This window comes from Fundulus heteroclitus, chromosome 4 (assembly GCF_011125445.2).
Source record: "Fundulus heteroclitus isolate FHET01 chromosome 4, MU-UCD_Fhet_4.1, whole genome shotgun sequence".
In the NCBI taxonomy this organism is placed as follows: Eukaryota; Metazoa; Chordata; class Actinopteri; order Cyprinodontiformes; family Fundulidae; genus Fundulus; species Fundulus heteroclitus.
In genome coordinates, this window is record NC_046364.1 from 32,853,564 (window position 1) to 32,876,544 (window position 22,981).

The following is a 22,981-nucleotide window of genomic DNA, read 5'->3' on the forward strand; positions in this document are numbered from 1 at the left end:
GACACATTAAGGCTTTGAACCTCTTTTGAATGCTCTGCTGTTAGTGCGCGTCGCACAAAAGAGTTTTTGGGGTATAGCTTGGGCACAATGTCTGCAAATCATCCCAAACATAGTTCGTTCTAGAAGATTAGGCTGTGATGATTAATGATTTATAAAATTGTGCCATTTTGGGGCTTCCTGTTCTTGCTGTGACATTTTTATTTTTTACCCAAATCCATTTCTTCTTAACTTCCTGAATAAACCTCCTTATCATCACATTCCTTATTGAATTTATTATTATTATTTTTATTTCTTTTAGAAGAGTAGAGCTGTGAAAGTAGACAAGAGTTCATTGATCATATGATGTTAAATATTCATTTAAAAGAGCTGGGTGAGCTTATTCAACATGGCGTTAGCATCATAACAGAATGACAAAGCCATTGAAAAAAAGCATATCTAAAACCTCTGACTAGCCAAGACTATTTTTATTTTTTACAAATTATTTAGGTTTTAAGCATATTGTCCGACTTTGCCAATAGTACCTGTCAGTCAAGTATCACATATTTAGGACCATTTGTCAGACAAGTGTAGCGATATTAAGCTATATCAAACTGTATTAATGTTCATAGCTCAATTAGTCCTCATTTATCTTTTAAAACTGGTCTTAGGGATGCCAGTTTGAATAAGCAAATGAATAGGGGGAAAATGAGATCCACCCTTTATCTGTCAGCTTTTAGCCCGGAACTTCCTCAACAGAATTGAAAAGATGTGCCTTACTGGGTTACACATGACTGTATACTTCCACAGAACCAACTTGGTGTTACTTTTGAAGCGCTTTCGTCCATCTTCATCTCTGTCAGTATGATAATTATTGAGTTATGCTCCATTTCTGGTTTCTGTGTCCGAAAGGCTGCTCTAAAATGGACAATCTGTTCTCTTCAGGTTTTTTCTTGGATGTCCCGGAGGACCCCGGACTTTTTTAATGTGCCCTCCTAGTCCTTCTGAGTTACAGCTGCCACTTTGGACTGGTAACCTGTTGCTCTATAGCTTTAATAGTATCAAGGATAAGATCAAATTACCACCTTGACATTTCCTTTTGTAGAAGCAAATGATTTACTATCTGGTGTGTCTGGCATATGGTGACACAAACAAAATCAATCTTGAACACAAACAAAATGATTTGCCTTTCAAATCCAACCTTATTTTGCATTTTGAACATAGTTTTGCTGTGTGAAGTTGAAGTTTCCCTTATAATCCCTTATAAAAAATCACTGCGCTAACGATGTAGGTAAGAATATAGGTTGTTTATAAACCAGCATTGTGACAAATTTCCTTGCTGCTTTTGAAAAGTCCACACAAACTGCTGATGATCAGAATCCTAAAATATCCCAGTTTAACCATGGGCCAAGCTTTTAAAAACTGAGCTCTGGTGATATGAACTCCAAGTAAACAAGCAAGACCTGGAGGGCATCATTTAAAATCCAAGTGCTATCCCTAGGATACTAACTTTCATTAACAACGGGAAAATCAAGTAATGCTGTATTTTATGCATTGAGAACAAAAAAACATCTTAGAACTAGACGTTGCATATTTCTATTTAAGCACTTGTTCACCTCCTACACTATTGCACCTCTGAAGGGCTTGTGCTCTAAATTTGGTCCACCTTCTCCATTGTGATGCTGTCTCAGAGTATTCCCAGATGTCTGTGGATTCCTCTTTACCAGTCAGTCCTTCGGCATTCTGCCAAGCTGGGCTCAGCATCCTCAGATGGCAAATCCCTCAGTTTCTCCCTGATCACACACTTACTCTGGTGTTCACAGACTCTCACAGCACAGAAAGGACAGTTGGTCTAAGTTCCTGTGCTAAACTCTTATGACTGCGCCTACACACAGACAAAGTAATGCACTGAGCAAAGCTCACTAAGCAAAGCTCAGGCAGCCACCCCACCGGGAGTACGATTTGAAGGAAGGCTTTCCTGAGCGACAAAAAAATATACAAAGGGTATAAAACGGCCAGAGTAATCTAATATAGAATAGGACCACACCGCACATGATCAAAGATTTCCATCAAGGTATTTTACAAAACCCAATCTATATATTCCTCTGAGCACACAATGCATACACAGATTTATTGTACTAAATTCTATTTTTGCTCTGTTAAAATGGCAACTACTGGCATGTTGCATAGTCAGCATAAAAACGGTAAATGTGCATCACTGCCACCACATATCCAAAAATAGACATGGTCAGGTGGATTTAGCAGGTACTGCAGCTATTAGAAAACACAGTGCAGGAGGGTGGGGTTTTAGAAGGCACTTACATGTCCAGGACTGATGAGCGTTTAGAGTCATGCAGTGCACAAAGAGAGGCAGGGTGGAACGGGTTACTAGCTGCATTTAAGGAGTGCTGTCCAAAGCTTAGCCAGACATGGGTTGCCAAAGGTTTCATAAATTCACAAGGGACACTTGAAAGTGGCGGACCAGTGCAAATTGAGCAGACACATTGGAAATGCTATGTGATGGAGATATACAGCCTGTGTTTATTCTTCCATAGAAAACCTAAATCATAGCAAAGGACCATTCTGCAGGGCCTCATTGACTGTTATTGCAATATAAAATGTTGCTGCATGTTGGAAAAATAAAATGTCTCAGATGGAGGACTTAGTTGAATGGCACTAAACACTGCAAGAAAACATGGTGTGTTTCAACAAAAGATATGGGTACTGTCTAAAGTAAGTGACATTTTCTCTGTGTGTCCCTTGGGACAAAATCTAATCAAATGTAGCAAGAAAATCGAAAAGGGAACAAAAGGGAAGACATTTACATCGTATTCAGGAATATGTTACTACGACAAGTGTGAGTAGTGGGATGCAAAGCACAACAATAAAAAGGTAGTAAGAACATCAGAAAGGTTTGCATAAAAAGGGGCAGAAGAAGACATCAATGAAACATGTCTTTAAAGTTGTTTGAATTATGAGAAGCAGAAGAGAGGGAATGAAAAGTAAAGTGCTAAGAGTGCAATCATTTATTTAACAAGAACTAAACTTTTAATAATAAACTAAAATTCTGTTTATTATTCAAATGAAAAAAAAAAACTACATTTTTAAGAAAACCCAGCTGGCTGCAAAAAAATCACTAACTTGCAGTTATAAATCCTACTGGAAGAGCATGGAGCAACAGGGGATTGTCAGTTTTATTGAGTCTAACTTTGTAGCAATTCTACACACATGATGCGACAGCGTGAAGCAAAATTCTCCTTTTACAAGAAGAAACCTCCAGCAGAATCTGGCTCACTGTGAGCAGCCATCTGCCGTGACTAAAGGAGGGGGGGGTTTGAGAAGACAAAGCACACAGGCACAGGCATACACACAAACAAAAGTACAGAAGCACTGATCCAGGAGTCCTTTCTATGGCAAAGAAAAACATTTAATATGCATTCAACTTTGTTAGCACCCTTCCAAAAGGAGCAAAAATAAAATACTATATTTCCTTTAGGATTGCATCTTGATTGATATAGACAAAAACATTTTAAGAAATTATGCTAGTTCATGTTATCTACAGTATGCATCTAATACAAAATTCTTGTAACAAAAAAGGAACTAACAAACCAGGGTTTCATGATACTTATGCTAAAATAGTTAGGTAGAAATGTGAAACACCATGACCATAATGTTCATAAAAGAGCAGTAGACTCTAAAAGTAGAATGGGAGGTAGATTTCTTAGTTATCAGGCTTGTCTCCTGTGGGACCAACTCTCAGTTGCCAGCAGAGAGGCACACACCATGTTCAAGACAATTCAATTCAATTTAATTCAGTTTAGTTTATTTATACAGCAGCAGCAGTTCCCTCATACTGGCCATGTACGTGGCGGACAGCTGATACAGAACTTCCCTTTAAACAGTGTGACTCAGTGTGAACGGCCATCTGCCATGACCGACCTGTGATTTGAGAAGACAAAAAGAGGTCAGAATGGCAGTGCTAGGTCCATTAGTGGCTTCATCTTGGAGAGAAACACAACTAAGGAGAAAACATTTGAGCTAGATTTCAAGTCTAGAGGATGAAAAGAGAGCACATGCAGTTTGTTGTAGTATACAAGTAGCCAATAGCTGTGTCTAGGAGAGAAACAGGATTAAACATTGAAAGACAGGGCTAAGTGTATCATCTATAGCAGGACAACATAAGGTTGATGGCAGCAGTGGTTCAGCAAATGCCCTCATCCAGGATGGTGAATGCCAGGCCAGATGGAGCAAACGTGAAGAGAACCACTCCAGCTGCCAATATATTATTCTTAGTTTGATTTTGACACATAGATAGAGACATTTTTTAAACAGTTACGTGTATACATTTATGGCGCAAACTATGGAATAAACATTTTTTAAACTAGACATATGCTTTTTAAATCTTCCTTTTTTACAAGTAATTAATTCAGTTGTAGTCTATGTGAAGTGGAACTGCAATTTTCCTCGTTAAATTTACCCCCACTATTAATTTACTGACATCTGATTTTCCTCCCTTTTAACCCCTGTTCTGAGTTGTGTCTGAGAGTGGCATCATTTTGGTATGGACTCTTTAAATGTAATGGAGGCGCTTCACACTCAACCCCTTTCCCGGGGGCAGAGGACTCCACCCGGATCGGCCGTTTTTGTGGCATGCTGGCTGGGGGATGGTATTAAGAACAACTGAACATTTTGACTTATCCACTTGTAGTTTTGACTACAAGTCAGCTTGAACTACAGAATTGCTCTGGTAAATGAAAAATGGTGGAACATAAAGCTATCTATGCAGTTCCTGGACAGACTGCATTAAAATGTTCTGTACTCCTGCAGACTCTAAGCACATAACAAAATGTATTTAAGGGCTAGAAAAGTGGATTTTGCCCCTTTAAGTAATCAAATTAAAGTCTTAGTATACTTGCCATACATTCAAAAAAGCAGTACTGTCATAAGAATAAAAATGAACACAAAGTTCTACATAACTGTGAAGATTAATACAATTATAAGGTTTTCACAGGTTTATAAGAACTAAATTCTAGAAAGTGCAGTGTGTATTTGTAGCTTGTTAGTTGATCTTTGAATTTAAATGGTTTATCTTTAAAATAATCTATTCATTATTTCAACATTTAGGTAATAAAAACAACTTTAGATCTAGTTTTGATCTAGACGATGTAGTCTACAACAGGAACAATTTTAGTCTCATTTGATGGCACTGCTTTTGGGTTGCTGTAATTTGCATTTCATCTTCCTTTCCTCTCAAAATAATACACTGAATATTTAAGTACATTCTGGTTCACAGTAGCTACGTTTACATGGACAAAAGTAATCGGAATACAACTCAATCGGAATTAAATTGTAATCCAAACTAGAAAATTTCCAAACTGCATGTGGTGTGTGGTTCTCAATCCAGAGCCAAAGCTCTGCTATCTTTTGCATTGCAAGGGCAGGCCCCAATGATAGTGGTGGTTTATGCCGATTTAATCTAATCAACATGCATCTAAACGCTTGTCAGGCTGAGATTATTATGAATGTGTCAAAATGACCCGAGTGCCCGACGTAAACGTGATGTATTTCCGCGTTGGTGAGTGGCGGAAATATGTCGGGAAGCAAAACTGTCGGGGCTCCTGATACAACCTTTCTATTAAAAAAAATAAAAGAGCTCAAAACTGTTGCTTACTCAGTAACGTTTCAATTGTAATTACAACATGGTGCAAGTTCATCCTGGGCACTCGGAAGTCAAACTCTTTTAATACTGCTTTGTTAGTTTTTGTTGTTTAGCAAAGACGGAAGTACTTCTTCTGTGTTTTTTAGGGGAATTTGATAACTGCGCATGTCAGAGTGGTTATATTCTGAACAAAGCCAGGTGCATATATGTGCACATTATGATCGCATTGATTGTGTGCCCATATAAATGGTGCAATCTGATTATTTAATCTAAATACATTTTAATCCGATCGTGAAATTTTACAAATGTACATGTGGCTATTTATTTTCAAAATGTTTACAGCCTGGGGTACTCTATCATGGACTGAGTTAGCTAAGATATCAGCTCTGCTCCTACAAAGTGATACATTTCTTTTATACATGTGAATGTACAGTGTAATGAGAAAACTACGACTGCCTTAGCTTTCGCAAACCATTCCTCTTCTATCATCAGCAAAAAGAACCAAATTACACTCTGGCGCACATTCCTCCTCTGTGTCAGATAACAGAGTGAAGAATAGAAGAAATACAAGAACCAGAACTATGTTCTGTTGTTTTAAAGATTTTTAAAGTATTTTATCGATTGAGGAAGGTAAATAAGACATTACTTAGGATATAAAAATGCAGTGCTTTCCAACATTTATTTTCTTTGCACTTTGCTTCCATGGAGTTAGTCTTTCATTTTACTTTTCAATGTAGTGTTAATCGGCAGTACCTGAGGCCTTCTGGAGATATTTGAAGGTTTCTCCATTGGTTAGTTGTTGTTTTTTTCTGCACATTATTAATCCAGTGTTTGTATTTGACAAATAAAGCATATTGAACAGTGTGAGACAAAACACATTGGGTGTAAGTAGCAGATTTTCATTGTCTGAAATTTGATGTTTGATCAAAAGTTTTTTCTTCCTCGAGAAAAAGTCATATAATTTTAACATGAAAAGTGTAAATTAAAAAAAGGGCAATACTAATGATTTAGTATTACTGCAATGAATAAACAGCAAGTTTAGAAAAAAAAAATTATCATTGGCCGGAATTAATTGGCTTAGAAGATAATAAAAAAATCCAGTGAACATGTTCTTACTTTATGGAAGTTAATACTGGAGTAAACATCACCACACCAAAAATGAGTAAAACAATGCTAGTCAAACTTTTTCCTCAGTAATTCATAAATAGCATGCTAAATTATAGGATTTCTGTAGCAAAAACTACATTTAAATAACCCACTGGTAAATAGTGTAGTTGAATTAAAAGTTGATAATATTCTTACCTTTCAATTGTCAAGCTGTGATTGCAATGATGTAGCGTTGGCCTGAAATAAAATTACAAGTGAAATCACAATCTAATTCTAATTTCCCCTTACTTTTTTCTTAGATATCTCGGTGAGTCTGCTATCACTGGTGGTCACTGCCTGTGGCTTGGCCCTATTTGGGGTCTCCCTCTTTGTCTCTTGGAAACTCTGCTGGATACCATGGAGGGAGCGAGGGCTTTCACCCACAACCAAGGAGGCTCAAGGGCATATAAACCCGACCATGAGCCCTCTGCCCTCACAGCCTGCACCCAAACAGCCGGTTTATGCTGCTGTAGACCCTCCGACACTCAACCGCCGTAAGTCATCACACTGTTCTGTCACCAAAGAGCCTACCCCTGTGGCCTCTGTTGTGTCTGTGGAGGCTCCCATGACTCCTGTGTCACCCCCACCTGTGGTGATGGCCACACCAGAGGCAGCTATGAAGATAAGCCACACATCTCCAGACATACCACTGGATGCTGAAAGTAAAACCCGGGAGAACGGAGTTCACACTAACCCCCGGATACAGAGGCAGACTACAGAACCGGCACCAGGTGGTTGCTCAGTCTCAGAAATGGGGTCAGTATTGGTTTTCTTGTTATTTTTACCTCACCATCTTGCTTAATAGGTCTTCCTTAAAATGTTTCAAGAAAACTATCTTTACCTTACCTTTACTGTTATTGCCCTCATTTTTCTCCCTTAACAAAGGGAAAAAATGATGTTGAAGCTTAGTGCTGACAATTCTTTTTGATGTATTCTGACTTTTTTTAATATGCTGACTTTTGATGGAAGTGGTGACCTAGTGGTTACAGCAGGGCGCTTGATTCATGGAAATGGCTCAAATCCCCAATGCGGATTCCATAGAAACCCACTCAGGGTCCCTGAAAAGACCCTTAGTCCCAGAATGCTCGCTGGGTACTGCACTGCGGCAGCCCACTGCCCTTTAAAAAAGGGATGGGTTAAATGCAGATGACAAATGTCATTGGAATGTAGGTTGCAATGGCAAAATAAAGATGATTAATTGATCTTTTTATTCTCCACAGTCAAGGTTCCATTCGCAGACATATGAACCTCTCTAACCCAGACTTCAACGTGGCACAGTTCCAAAGACAGGATTCTCTTACTGGAATGGGTCTGGGACTTGGCCGCCTCAAACCCGAGTTGTACAAGCAGCGCTCCCTTGAGGGGGACGAAGGCAGCCGCAGAGGTGGGGGCTGTGGGCGCCTCCACTTTATTCTTAAATTTGACTGCGACTTGGAACAATTGATAGTTAAAATTCACAAAGCGGAGGACCTCCCAGCCAAGGATTTCTCTGGTACCTCTGATCCCTATGTTAAGATTTACCTGCTGCCTGATCGGAAGACCAAACACCAGACCAAGGTGCACCGTAAGACACTCAACCCTGTGTTTGATGAAGTCTTCCTGTTCCCCGTGGCTTACTCTGAGCTTCCCACACGTAAGCTACATTTCAGCGTCTACGACTTTGATCGCTTTTCACGACATGATATCATCGGCCAAGTGGTGGTGGACAATTTTCTGGATCTGGCAGATTTTCCCAGAGAGACAAAACTCTGCCGGGAAGTCCAATATGTCTCATCGGTAAGCACCATAATTCAGATCTCGGTTACTAATTTATGTAGTGCTTATTGAAAGGAAAATAATAAAAAGAAGGTATGCGTTTCTAGAATTTAAGCAAATATATATATATATATATATATATATATATATATATATATATATATATATTTTTTTTTTCTTTTCTTTTCACTTTTCCTATAAACACTTGTGCTCTAAGGTTCTTCACAGCGTAAAGAAGCACTCTAGGCTAGTACTGGAAAGGGGTTGTTTTACAGTCAAGTCGAATAGTATTGTAACCAACAGAAGCGAGATATAATTGAAAAAAAGAAAAGAAAAAAACACAAACTGTGTTCTTTAGATGCCTATCTAACATAATCCTTTCTAATGGTCATAGCTGCCAGACATATGACTCATTTTAGTCTGTGTCTGCTGCTATTTCTCTAAGTTCAGTTAGTTCTGCTGGAACCAGGCCCCTGCAACTAAACATACATTTGCAAGACTTTTGAAAAATCACCAGGATAAAAGAGCATTTGCCACATCAGTTTATTTGTTGTAGCTGTCCATGGCTGACAAAATTCTGATGTGAAGATATTTTTAGGATCACACCCGCTATTGCTTGAAATGAAGATCATTACTGTAGTTTTGTGGATCATTTAGTTTTTTGGTTGGTAGATTAGAGTTTGTCGGTGTGGGTAAGTCAATCCATGTGAAATTATTTATGTCTGTACCTCATTCCTTTGGATCCTTTGAAGTCATTTTCTTCAGAGTTTATAGCTATAAACAAATGACATTTTTTTTTTTTTGTTATTTAAAGATAAAAAAAAAATGTCCAGGCTGATTTTTGATCTTTGGTGAAACTTTCTGTAAAATTTAAGCTATTTTAAAAGTTGCATACCTCTAACTTTAATTTTGTGAACAGAAGGGGTTTTGATCAGCAATGGTTCTAGTCAGTGTAGCATATTTGGTGCTACAAACACCAATGAATGGGTCAAAGCACATTCCTTGATATTCACAAATCTCAGATCAATCAGATACTGTATAATATAGATTAACCATATTTAATACAGAAATTGTATATTTTTTCATTGTACCAGACAGCAGATCAGTAGCAATAAGTCATTCTATAACAATGGGGATAGATTGGGATTATACTATTTAATAGATACAATAAACTTCTATACTTCATAAAAGACAAGGTGGATGTTTTAAAGGCATATAGCCACATTATATGCTTTTTAAAAAGACTAAAATCCAGTTGATTATGATAAAATAAGGTTATATTCACCAAGCAGCCATCCAGATAGTGTGTTGATAGTCCTTTATGAGCTTAAACACAACCCCAGCACCAGGATGAGCAGATGTAAACAGATGTGGCGGCATCTAATGGCAGTACCACAGAACTATTAGAAAGCCATTTGGTGACTAATAAATCTAAATTAAATAATGATGGACCCAGCATGACTCCTCTGAAAGACCAACCGTTATTAATTAAATAAACCGATATAGAGCAACTCTAGGAGCCTCATTTCAGAACATTACGCAGAAATAAAATTCCCCTTCATAACTAGATACAGAGACACAGCATCAACGTTAGAACCAATCCATCTATCTTTTTATATTTCCAGCGCTATTCCAGTCTTTTCTATCTTGGAGTCATATATTTTTTTTGCATTTTCTTTCATGGGATTATGGACCATTCTTCTTGGTTTCCACAGTTTGCTGGGAGATGCTAATAGCCGTTAGCTGCTTCCTGGTTTATCCCCTGCTGTGCATGCGCAGTGTTGTACTTCCATTTTTATTATAAATAAACATGAAGGGCTTTATTTACTAACACATTGAGCAAAAGCAAAGCATGAGACACCAAAATAATAACTAATATGCCAGCAGGACGTGATAGTCTTTCATAAAAACTTTGTATGCAAACAGAGAGAGTTACAGACATATACATTTAAAACGTGTCAAATAACATGGCTGTGCACCTTTAAGAGTCTAAGAGAAATCCAAATTCAGTGGCTGACTGATTCAACAGTTATGAAAGCATGTAGTCCTCAATTTACATTTTGATAACATATTTTTTAGAGACTCCTCTCGACCAAAATGATTAAACAGCATTTCTGACTGCCATGATTTCTGATGTGCAAAACATGGCTTTCTATGTGACAGCTACATTTAAGAAACAATTTTCCTCCATCTGGTAGCTTAAATGAAGTGGCCGTCATATCATGGTAGGCATGTGCACAGATAGAATACAGGTGCTCAAGTTCATGTCTTTTTGCCCTGGATGAGAAAAGTGGCCTTTCTACTGGAGCCCTTTCATCTTTAAACTTTGTTTAAAATAAATAAATAACCCTCTCTGCCACCAACTGCCCCCAAACGTGTTTTGAAGTTTGATGCGCATTTATCTGAGTTCTTGAGAGAATTTTGCACCAGCCTGATCCACAGCGCACACAAACCCCCAGCTTGCCCCTTCCTCCTCCTCACTAAACTCCCCCTCCACCGGCCAAACTGGTGTAGTGACCACACTTCTCCTCTGACCCATAGCGTCAGACAGTGGGTAATGTCAATATTTGTGGAATCCTGGATGTTTTTTGGTGCTAAGTTAAGCACAGTACTTATGATATTGCTGCGGAAACTGTTGATATTTTATAATGACAGCACTATGCCCCAAACTGATGGAGGGTTGGGGGGGGGGGGGGTATTTAAGGAACAATAAATAATAATGACACCTAATGTTTAAAATCGGAACAACACATACACACAGACTGCAGTTTCAAAACGGTCCGTTGCTGCAGCTGCTAGGCAAAGCAAAGTAAGGCAAGGCAAGGCAAATTTATTTTATAACACTTTTCAGTACAGAGACAACACAGTGCTTTACATGCTTAAAACATAGGAAAATAAAATAGAATAAAAGCAAGTTGGAATATAATGTAGAATAATTGAAACAATAAGACATGCGAAAATGGAAACTAAAAGCAAATATTAAAAACAGTTGGGCTAAAAAATTAAACTAATGATGTTTCAGTTAACAGTTTAACTACAACAGTCAAAGGCAACCCTAAACAAACATGTTTTCAATCTTGATTTAAAAGAACTCAGGTTTCAGCACTTTTACAGTCTTCTTTAAGTTTGCTCCAGATAAGTGGCGCATAAGAACTAAATGCTGCTTATCCGTGTTTGGTTCTGGTTCTACATATGCAGAGTAGGCTGGATCCAGAAGACCTTAGCGGTCTGGAAGGTTGATACAGTGTTTTATAGACTAACATAAGTATTTTAAAGTATATTCTCTGAGATACAGGGAGCCAGTGTAAGGACTTTAGAACTGGGGTGATGTGCTCTACTTTCTCCGTCTTAGTGAGGACTCGGGCAGCAGTGTGGATCAGCTGCAGCTGTCTAATGGACTTTTTTTCCAGACCTGTGAAAGCACCGTTGCAGTAATCAATTTTACTAAAGATAAACGCATGCATTCGTTTTTTCAGATCCTGCTGAGACATTAGTCCTTTAATCCTGGAAATGTCCTTCAGGTGATAGAAAGCCAACCTTGTAATTGTCTTTAGATGCTTTTGGAGGTGCAGGTCTGAGTCCATCACTACACCTAAACTTCGGGCCTGATCAGTGGTTTCTAGCTGAAGCAGCTGAAGCTGTGTGCTAACTTTTGATCGCTCCTCTATCGGCCCACAAATTATTACTTCAGTTTTGTTTTTACTCAGTTGAAGACAATTTTGGCACATCCATGCATAGATTTCTTCTAAGCATTTACTCAGAGCTTGAATGAGTTCATAGTCACCTGGTGACATGGAGATGTAGAGCTGTGTGTCCTCTGCATAATTATGGTAACTGGTGTTACGGTGTTATGGTGATCGACGGTATTGAATGCTGCAGTAAGGTCCAATAGTACCAACACTGTGGTTCTTTCACTGTCTGCATATATATGGATGTCATTCAACATCTTGACAAGAGCAATCTCTGTACTGTGGTTAGCAACAAAACCTGACTTATAAACATCAAAGCGGCTGGTCATTGTTAAGAAGGTGTTTAATTGTTGAAACACAGCTTTTTCAATAATCTTACTGATAAAAGGGAGGTTTGAGATGTGCCTGTAGTTCTGCAGAAGTAGTTTGTCCAAATTGTTCTTTTTCAACAGTGGTTTGATAATTGCTGTTTTATAGTACTGGGGGAAAACACCTACAGAAGGGACGTGTTCATTATCTGAGTCAAATCAGACGCTATCACAGGCAAAACCCTCTTGATGAAAGCTGTGGGTAAAACATCAAGGCAGCAGGAGGAGGAACTTAGCTGGTGAACAATTTACTCTAAGCTTTTGTAGTTTATTTGGGTGAACGGGGAAATTTTGTCAAGATAAGTTCTAGTTGGAGACAGCTTTGATTCTGAACTTGATATGGATGTACAGACTGATCCTCTAATCTTTAGGATTTTCTCAGTAAAAACGTTGGCAAATTCCCTGCTGGCCCTGGTGGAATGGAGTTCAGAAGACACGGACACAGGGGAATTTCTTTACCTGTTAACCGTGGCAAATACAAGCATTATTAATGTTTTTGTTGATAATCTCAGAGAAGAAAGATTCCCCTGCCTTTTTTAATTATATCTGTAAATGCTCTCTTTCTAGCTGTCATAGTGAACCTGGAGTCTAGTCTTTCTACACCTGCGTTAAGCTTTTCAACACCCCCCTTTTTCATGTCTAACTGCTGGAGCACTTCTCCAAGGAGATTCTTTTCTTCCCAGAAACAACCTTCAATTTAATTGGAGCAATGCAGTCAATGATGTCTGAGAAATTAGACTGAAAGTTACCTACTAGTTCATCTACTGAGTTACAGCATAAGGTTGAAGTAGCAGAGTAAGTCTGGATATAAGTTTCAGTGGCATTGTCCTTAAAGATTTGTTTTATTATGATGTCCCTTTGGCTAAATGAGTCACTGGAAATTATGCTTTTTAAGGTAACAGAAAAATGATCACATATGGCAACATCAGTTACATTGACTTGGAAATGGTTAGACCCTTAGTGATGAATAAGTCTAAAATTGTGTGTGGACTTTAACATTAACAGCATTAAACAAAGGTATCTAGGTGTGTAACACAGTTCTTTTGCACCTCTGTCTTCCGGGTTGTCAACGTGAAAGTTGAAGTCTTCCACAATAATAAAACAGTTATAATCAACACATATCACAAATATGAGGCCATTAAGATCATTAAAAAGTTTGAAATGGACTTAGGAGGCCTGTAAACATTTAAGAATATAGTTTGTACGGGGCTCTCTACCTTGGGATCCAAACATTCAAAAAGAGTCGAATTTTCCAAGAAACACCTTTTTACACTTTAGTGAATCACAAAACAATGTTACCATTCCTCCATCTTTCCTTTGCTGTCTGCTCTCACAAATAAAATTGTAGTTTGGAGGAGTTGATTCTATCACAATAGGTGCCTCATTAAATTTGTGTAACTATGTTTCTGTTATAAACATAACATCAAGATTATTGTCAGTGTCTAAGTCATTGATTAAAAGTTATTTTCCTGACAGAGATTTAATGTTTAATAAAGCCAGTTTATATGACTTAGTGGTTGATATTGTCTTTGTGGTAGGCTGCATCTGAAAATTCATGACTTTTAAGTATGATAGTTTATTCCTGTTTGTTATCCTTTTGGTTTCCTTATTTCTGCCACATATTATCACAGATATTTCCTAGCTATCTCTGACAAAAGGCACAAGCTGATGTTGGAAACTATCAGATCTGATAAGATTGCTGCTAAGGCCCGGTGTGTATCACAGAGAGGTCATCTGAAAGTCCTGAGCACAGGCATGTTCCTTGATACGTAGAGGAGGAGGATCTGGGGCTCTGCGGCCTTTGGAAGATGCTGGTTTAGTCACAGAGCTAGAGTTCTCAGAATGGCTATGTGGAGAGGACGTCAACTGTTGGCCAATCTTAAAAATCTCTTTCATGTTGTGTGTGAATTCCAGGAAGGGAGAATCTGGGCTTCGAGGAGAAAAGGGGGAGGTGGGTGCGGTCTGGACAGGTGTCCGTGGGGATAGAGGTTTTTGGTTCTCTTTGGAAGTTAAAGGGGAGACCTCTTTTTGTCCTATTGAGATCGAGGATGAATCCTCCTGTAATTTTAATGTAGTCTCTTTCAGTGTCATCTTTCTGGCTATCTTTATCTTGGCTTGTTCGGCTGTACTGGGTTTAGCATTTGTTTTGGCACTGGTACGCCTGATTAGGTGCTTCACACTGAGCAAGAAAGATATCTTCTTCCTGGTTGAAGATTGACTCTGTGGTAAATCTTTTGCTGTAAGGTGAAGAAATAACGTGTTGCAATTTGTTTATCACACACTGGTTAGTAACTTCAGCCTCTATGGTCCTAGTTTGGTCTGAAATATCTCGTGAGAGAACTTTAGCCAGTGTTAGCCAGTGGGCAGGCCTAATGTTGCTTCCTGAACTACAACCACAGCGAGCTCTCTCTGGAACTTTCTCTGGATATTTCAGACCAAACTAGGGATATAGAGGCTGGAGTTGCTCAACTACTGTGTTGTAAACAAATTGCAACACATGATTGAAGTTATTTCTGCACTTTACAGCAAAATGTTCACCTCTGAGTCAATATTCAACAAAGAAGAAGTTGTCTTGTCTTGCTGTGCGACACCATGAAACAAATAAATACAAAGTGAAATAATAATATATGCCTGTATTATTCCTGTATTATTCAAATTAATTTATTTAACAAAAAATACATTTAATTATCTAATATCACAATTTAAAAGGCATATTTAATTATTTAATTGTACATTTCAGAATTCAATGTCACATTCAATCATTTAATGATGTATTCAATAAAGAAATCGTACATTTATTTAATTCATTTTACATTTCATTATTTAATGGTAATTTTTTTTATTTCATGGTATATTTACATTTATTTATTTCATGATATATTTATTTGTTTAATATTGTCCCCCTTAGCCCTCCATACAAACTCTGTTGAGTGTAGGAAAGTGTAGGAGTCCTTTTCATGCAACCATTTGTACTTCAACTGTTGAAACTGAACTAGATTGAAGTTAAAAATCAATAAATACTATAAATCAATAACATTTTAGCTATATTACAATGTGGAAGAGAACAGAGACATAAAAATAGCAATAAAAATGGACATTATATTCTACCAGCATGCTGCCAGATAGAGACTTCAGAGGGGTATTGACAAACGTATTGATATTTTTCTGCAAACTCCCAGCTTATGGTTGTTATGTGGACTAATGCCAACACTTATGCCCTTGATTAATTGCAAGTCGATGTTGTCCATTTAGAAGAAAAAGCCATGTGAAAGGTGGATAATGAGAACCAGTGATTAACAGAATCCAACATCATCCATTCTCACACTTTTCTTTCACACCACCAGTACTCAGAGAAACCAGATACAGCTCACAGACTGTATGCCTTGTTCGAACACGGACTGTAAAACATGCACAAATGCCTTTTCCACAGAATTTGTACAGAATCCCCTCAGAAATTACCTCTGGGCAATAGAACAAAGGTAGGAGATTCAGTAACTACAGCAGGAGGGATGATTTGATATAAATGATGGAATTTTCATTGAGTGTCATTGCCAGAGGGAGGGACCATATTGCTTGTTTTGTTGCCAGATTCGGCTCGTTGAGCTCCAAAGCAGAAGCAGATTGTATATTGATGGTAGAACATGTGTTATGTTTTCTGATATGGAAAATGGCATTGGTAATACAAACACATGATATGCATAGCTTTTACTGCTGAAGGGGATTTTTATTTATTTATTATGATGATGACTTTACCTTTTAAACCTAATGTAATAATGCATAACATTCCACAGATGAAAAAGAAAAGAAACATTTATTGTAATATGAAAAACTACTAACAATAATCAAACATTATTTGCTTTTTAAGTTGGAACCTCAAGCAGATTCAAAAATTGTTTGCCTTTGTTGTGCATTTCGATGATGCATGTTGACAGTGGGACATGAAGCATGTAAAACCCGGAGGTTCTTCGTGGGTTCTGAACCATGCTATCTAAATAAATAGATAACCCCTAACTTTGTTAGATAACTAATTATATTGCATATAAAGTAATCTCATTGTTTTATGCTAGTGTCTCTTAGCTATAAAAGCCCAATAACACAGTAAACAGCAACACTATTTTCAGTACCTTAATTTGTGTGACTGTTTTTATCCATCCATCCATCCATCCATCCATCCATCCATCCATCCATCCATCCATCCATTCATCCATCGTCTTCCGCTTATCCGGGGTCGTGTCGAGGGGGTAGCAGCTTCAGTAGGGAGGCCCAGACGTCCCTCTCCCCAGCCACTTGGGCCAGCTCCTGCGGGGGAATCCCAAGGCGTTCCCAGGCCAGCCGAGAGACATAGTCCCTCCAGCGTGTCCTGGGTCTTCCCCTGGGCCTCCTCCTGGTGGGACGTGCCCGGAACACCTCACCAGGGAGGCGTCCAGGAGGCATCCTAACCAGATGCCCGAACCACCTCAACTGGCTCCCCTCGACGTGGAGGAGCAGCGGCTCTACTCTGAGTCCTCCCCGGATGACTGAGCTCCTCACCCTATCTCTAAAGGAGAGCCCAGACACACTACAAAGAAAACTCATTTCAGCCGCTTGTATCCGGGATCTCGTTCTTTCGGCCACGACCCAAAGCTCGTGACCATAGATGAGGGTAGGAACGTAGATCGACCGGTAAATCGAGAGCTAGGCCTTTTGGCTCAGCTCTCTCTTCACCACAACGGATCGGTACAGCGCCCGCTTCACAGCAGCCGCCGCACCAATCCGCCTGTCGATCTCCCGCTCCATCTTCCCCTAATTCGTGAACAAGACCTCAAGATACTTAAACTTCTCCACTAGGGGTTGCACATCCTCCCCAACCCGGAGAAGGCACTCTACCCTTTTCCGACTCAAGACCATGGTCTCAGATTTGGAGGCACTGATTTTCATCCCGGCCGCTTCGCACTCGGCTGTGAACCGCTCCAGTGAGAGCTGTAGATCACGCCCTGATGAAGCCAATAGGACCACGTCATCGGCAAATAGCAGAGACGCAATCCTAAGGCCACCAAAACGGATCATGTTGAATGTCTAATTTAATTAAACAGGACGTCTTTTTATTTTTGAAAAACTCTTAGAATCTTTATATTGACATAAGTAACACTTCTTAATCCCCGTGTTCAAATTGTCTACTCCTTTACTACACAATACATCATATAGAGATAGAGGCTTTTTTCTGCTTACTTTCAGTCAGTGGTTTTTCAAGAGTACTTGGAACCCATTTACTAGATTGTAATTTTAAACTTTGTTGTTTAAATAGAAAACTCCAAAATTCCAAATATACTAATCATTACAAATCGCAGAGCATGACACAATGTAGTGATTGAATGAGGGGAAAAAAGTAGAACTTCTAGATAAATATAACAGGAAGTACTTTTTCTTTGAAGAATGCAAATTCTCTTTGTCATGAAATTCATGTAACAGCTAGAGAATAAGTCGTTAAAGCAATGAGAAGTTTGTTTTGTTTTAATATGAAACAAAGATCTTTATGCAGGGTTCATTTTGAGAGACCTTTCGCACTATTATCAAACCATGTACCTCAATCCTGGTTAATGCACCACACGGACCCTTTAGTAGGAGAAGACGTGCGTATCTATTATGAGTGCAGCATAAGTAGAAAAACAAACCATCTTAGAAACTGCTGGTAACCACTGGCACATGCTGGCAGACACATTAGAGAGAAACCATACTTGCTGTGCACAACATTACCATGTCAAGCAATTATTTGCATGTAGTACTCAGAGGGATCATCATTATTCATATAATGAAATTATCTTCATTCACTGGCTTCGTTTCACTTCCGATTAAATAAAATAAACCCAGACATTGTTTCCGAGTCAAGTCTCAAGCTTTTACAGTGTGGAGCTAAGTTAAGATTGGTATTTATGTTTTTACAAATCAAGTGTGACTTTTGTCCAAGTCACAGGCTCAAGTTTCCATATCCAGGCCGTAACGCGTTATGTGAGTGTTTCCTCCCAGCTGACATGCGTCTTTGCTTCTCTAGGGCTAACTCAAAAGAAGGATCATCAGTTTATCCATGGACAGATTTGATTACAGTTAATTTAACATGCATCATTTTAGAGGATGTGCTGAAACTGCTCTGCTTGATGAAAACCCTGCAGGCACAGAGAAAACTTGCAATGATCACACAAAATAATTTTCACACAGGGATCACATGGTGGAATGCCCTGCCACACATTGGTGATTTTGTAACTGAAATTCAAAAAGAAGTGTACAGACTCGATATACTGTAAAACTGCTTTTCAAGACTTTTGCAAGATTAAACTTTTCATCACAAATGCTGGGTCCTGAGTGCAGATCTTTGCACCTCCTCACCCCCTTTTAGCATTGAATAAAATAGAATAGTGCATCCCTATATTCTGATTTTATGTTTCTTAATTTAATAATCTAGCATGAAATGTCTGCAGCATAACATGGAAACGTTAAATAGGCTGAACTTACATAAAATGAAACAAACACGTCCATAACTCAGCAAGATATTAGAGTGTAGGAGTAGTGTTCACCACACATTTCGTCTGCTTTTGTGGTTCTCACTTTTTGGTGGAGCTATTTTCAGTGCAGGTGATAAGTGAGCTGAATCTAAGCAGCAGTCTGCATTCTGGCTGAAATACGGGAGGCTTTTATCAGAGCCGAGCATATGACAGGACTCTTTAGTTTGAAAAAAGGTGGGAAAAGCATTGTAAATATATGTCAGACAATCCTGCTGTTATTGCTCACCTTTGGCTAGTATGCATACATAAGTAGCATGTAAAGATTTAAACTTTGGTGGTAGTAAACGTGTTTCTGATGTCTTCTAGGATAACGTGGACCTTGGGGATTTGATGTTTTCCCTCTGCTACTTGCCTACAGCCGGCAGATTGACCATCACCATGATACAAGCTCGTAATCTTAAGGCCATGGATATAACTGGTGCATCCGGTAAATTAAATGAGATACTGACAATCTCTGGAGAGGTCCACTGGTGTTAAAGACAGAAAAGAATGCTCACCATCCTTATTTCTGTGTGTTTTTTCAAGATCCATATGTGAAGGTTTCTCTGATGTGTGAGGGCCGGAGACTAAAGAAGAGGAAGACATCGACGAAGCGAAACACCTTAAATCCAGTCTATAATGAGGCTATTGTCTTTGATGTCCTTCCAGAAAACATTGAGCAGATCAGCCTTTTAATAGCAGTGATGGACTATGATCGGTTCGGTTACTTTAAATTACAACTCATTCCATATCTGCATCAGTTAGCTACCAGGATAAATAGATAAAACTGTGCTCAAAGCACTTTTAAAGGATGTGTACATCCTGATTTAAAGTCAGAATATTATTGACATTTGCTTTATAAAAGTTTTCTCATAAAAAATGTAACATGGCATTGACCTAGAATGGAGGGCAAGCTGAGATTACATTCTTTCTCCTCTCTCTTCCTCCTGCGCCTATAGTGTGGGCCATAATGAGGTCATTGGTGTGTGTCGAGTTGGCAATGATGCAGACAGCCTCGGTCGAGAACACTGGAGTGAAATGCTCACATATCCACGGAAACCTGTCGCCCACTGGCATCCTCTTGTTGAGGTGAGTTGGCTTCTCAATAATGGATATGACAGATGTTTCCAGGCGTGAAGGACTGACCAGGTTTCAGTTGTGAACATTTTGTTCTTGTTTGCCACTAACCATTTCAAAACTGGGAACTTTTACAAAGCTTGATCCTTCTTCTTGGTTACTGAAATGTAGTGTTGCTTCAATCGAATTTCTAACAGATTATTGAAGTTCTTACGGTTTATATTGATACATTTGATAAATATATAATCAGCACTGATTTATTTGCACAGCTACAGACCATAATGTTTTGATCTCTGAATACTTATATTTGAAATAAAGTATAGTCACATTCCAATGAAAGCAAGTGAACTGGTGATTATTTGATCTTTTAAAGAAAATTTACTTCTGACACAACTATTGGTAAACAAAATGTTGTGGCTTGGAACTGAACAAAAAAAATCAAATATTTCCCACTGCAAAGACATGGGTAAGCTTTTCAGCTCTTACTGACACATCAATATGCTTTTGCAAGGAACCTTTTAAAAACTGCCGCAGATACAACTTTGTTTGCAAAAAATATGTTTGATTTGATATGGTAGAAGATACTTAATGATAAAGCTTGACCATCTCTAATATATAAGAGATGGACGTATAAAACAAGTGCATCTTTCACTTGGTTTTTAACAGATGAGAACAAAACCAAGACATCTTTCACATCTGGTTCATCCAGTGCAAACATATCAGATGCAGCTCTAAGCATTTAGGGTTTCTTACTGTCGTGATTGATATTAAAGTTCATAATGGTTAGAAAATTCAATGAGATTTGCTTGTCTTAATAAATTCTTAGCAATAAAGCATCTTCTCTTAAAGTGAACATGGCAGCACAGCTGCAGTTTAGAAAATTGTGTTTGAATAAACTAGATGTTTTTGTTTTTTTTTGGAAAATGAGAGCATGATACAAAAGTGGAGACCAAAACCACAGCTTGTTGGTAAAACAACTGCATGATCAAGCTCAACAGTGGAAAGTTGATGGTTTGCAGTTGTTCTGAAACCTGTAGTAATTGTGTAAACCGAGCACTTATCTTCAGAAATACAGTAATTGCAGAGTCAAACGTAAGGCTATCTGTCCCAAATCTGTGTAGAAACTACACACATACCCAAGTGAATCCAGGCCAAGTTATATTTTTCTTTCCATAAACCGCACAGTCTCTCTTACTCACTAAACAGCCAAAATCTCTATTTGTACCACCCGGAGGTGCATATTTATGTATGCACATGCCAAATAATCAACTTTGTTTTGAAAAGCTTTCATATTTTTGCTTGCAGATGGCAGTCGGTGTAGAAAATGTATTAAAAATAAATAAAGGCCAAACTTTCCTGCTTTGTTTTACTGCCCAGTTCAGTTTCTTGTCGTGGTAAGTATATTTGCTAATAGGTTCGAGGAAGAAAAAAGGTATTTAAAATAAATGCTTTGCTTTTTATCAATATCCATTAGCTTCTCTGACTTGCTTGTGAGTTCCTCTATTAATTTATCTTATTTCTATATCAGTTAATTTCCATGCTGTTGTTCTATTTCTTTTCTGTTTATTACAGTACCAGGGGACTACAAGCAGTAGCCAGGGAGGATCTTGTAATTCCCTAAAAGCGCCTCCTTCTCCGTAGCCTTCAGCAAAGAAAAGAAGACAAAAAACAGAATCAAAATACTGATTAACGTGAAGCTCTTGCTGCGTGCTGCTGAGTGTTGTTCAAAAATGGTTTTAAAAATGCAGGAATTTAATAACAGCTATGGAAAGGAGAAATGCAAACTGTCTTATGTTGCATGTAGAATGATCGCAAAGTTGGATGTTTTTTTATGATGTTTCTTTAGAAAAACAGGTGTATGCAGACATTTTAAGTCTGTGCAATTCCTGCATTTATACAGACAATACTGTTATTTATTTTTACATAGTCTTGGTACTTGTTTAAAAAAAGTGAGTCTGTACTTGCAACATGTACTTAAAACCAGTTGAACTGCCATATGTTCCTTTGTTTTATTTGGTGTTGAAATGGTGCATGAGGTCATGGTTTGGTGGGATATCTACTAGTTTGTTTGCTTCTGTTTCTATTTTTACATTGCAGTGTGTTGTTCTGTCTGTTGGTGTGGAGTAACAATTAATTTACATACAAAGTATATGTAAGCAAAATATGTTGAATGTTAGAACTGAATAAAGAAATACAAAAAATAATCGCTGTACTTTCCTGTTTGGTTGTTGTACATCTGCACATAAAGTCATATTCAACAAATTAGAATATTATTGAAAAGTTAACTTCAGTAACCCGATTCACCAAATGAAACACAGATTACACACAGACTTATGTTTTGAACCTTTAGTTCTGTTAATGCAAATGATTTTCCTCTTAAATATAATGAAAACGACATTTAAGATGAGATTGCACTAGACCAATTTAATAATAATTGAGTAATATGGTCTTAAAAAGTATACTTAATACCTGCTTGAAGGTTGTTATTTTCAAGATAGGTTTTTAATCTGACAAATAGGCCTCATCACAGTGCAAGCAATTTATTGGAGTATTATTAAAAATTTCAGGAAATTTATTGACCTCATGTGTTATATGTAACCATGTTCCTAAAACTATGAAATGCAAAAATTCTAAAATTAGAATCCATATAATCTTAGTATAAAGGTATTATTTTAGATTTATGGCAGCAGTGCAAAAGAACCAACATGTATAATTGACAGGCAAAGTAAAAAGCTAAATGTTGACAAAGCATTACTCATTCATGTTGTTTCAATTTTGTTACAGAGGTATCAAGAT

At 38.1% G+C, this 22,981-nt stretch overlaps 1 protein-coding gene across 1 annotated transcript; it reads left to right on the forward strand.

Moving 5' to 3' along the window:
- Positions 1 to 5,508: 5,508 nt before the first annotated feature.
- On the forward strand, positions 5,509 to 22,397 carry syt9a (synaptotagmin IXa). Its single transcript, XM_036135728.1, has 7 exons — positions 5,509 to 5,551; positions 7,042 to 7,537; positions 8,002 to 8,557; positions 19,436 to 19,556; positions 19,655 to 19,826; positions 20,068 to 20,197; positions 21,758 to 22,397. The coding sequence occupies exons 1-7, from the start codon at positions 5,509 to 5,511 to the stop codon at positions 21,824 to 21,826; spliced, it is 1,587 nt and encodes a 528-aa protein (XP_035991621.1). The 3' UTR covers positions 21,827 to 22,397.
- Positions 22,398 to 22,981: the final 584 nt, after the last annotated feature.

What these genes read in the sequence shown, in the direction of transcription:
- syt9a (XM_036135728.1), top strand. Translation starts at nt 5,509, where the DNA reads ATGACCCGAGTGCCCGACGTAAACGTGATGTATTTCCGCGTTG. An exon ending in AAGTCCAATATGTCTCATCG is followed by an intron (nt 8,558 to 19,435) that starts GTAAGCACCATA and finishes GATGTCTTCTAG; the next exon opens with GATAACGTGGACCTTGGGGA. An exon ending in ACTGGCATCCTCTTGTTGAG is followed by an intron (nt 20,198 to 21,757) that starts GTGAGTTGGCTT and finishes TGTTTATTACAG; the next exon opens with TACCAGGGGACTACAAGCAG.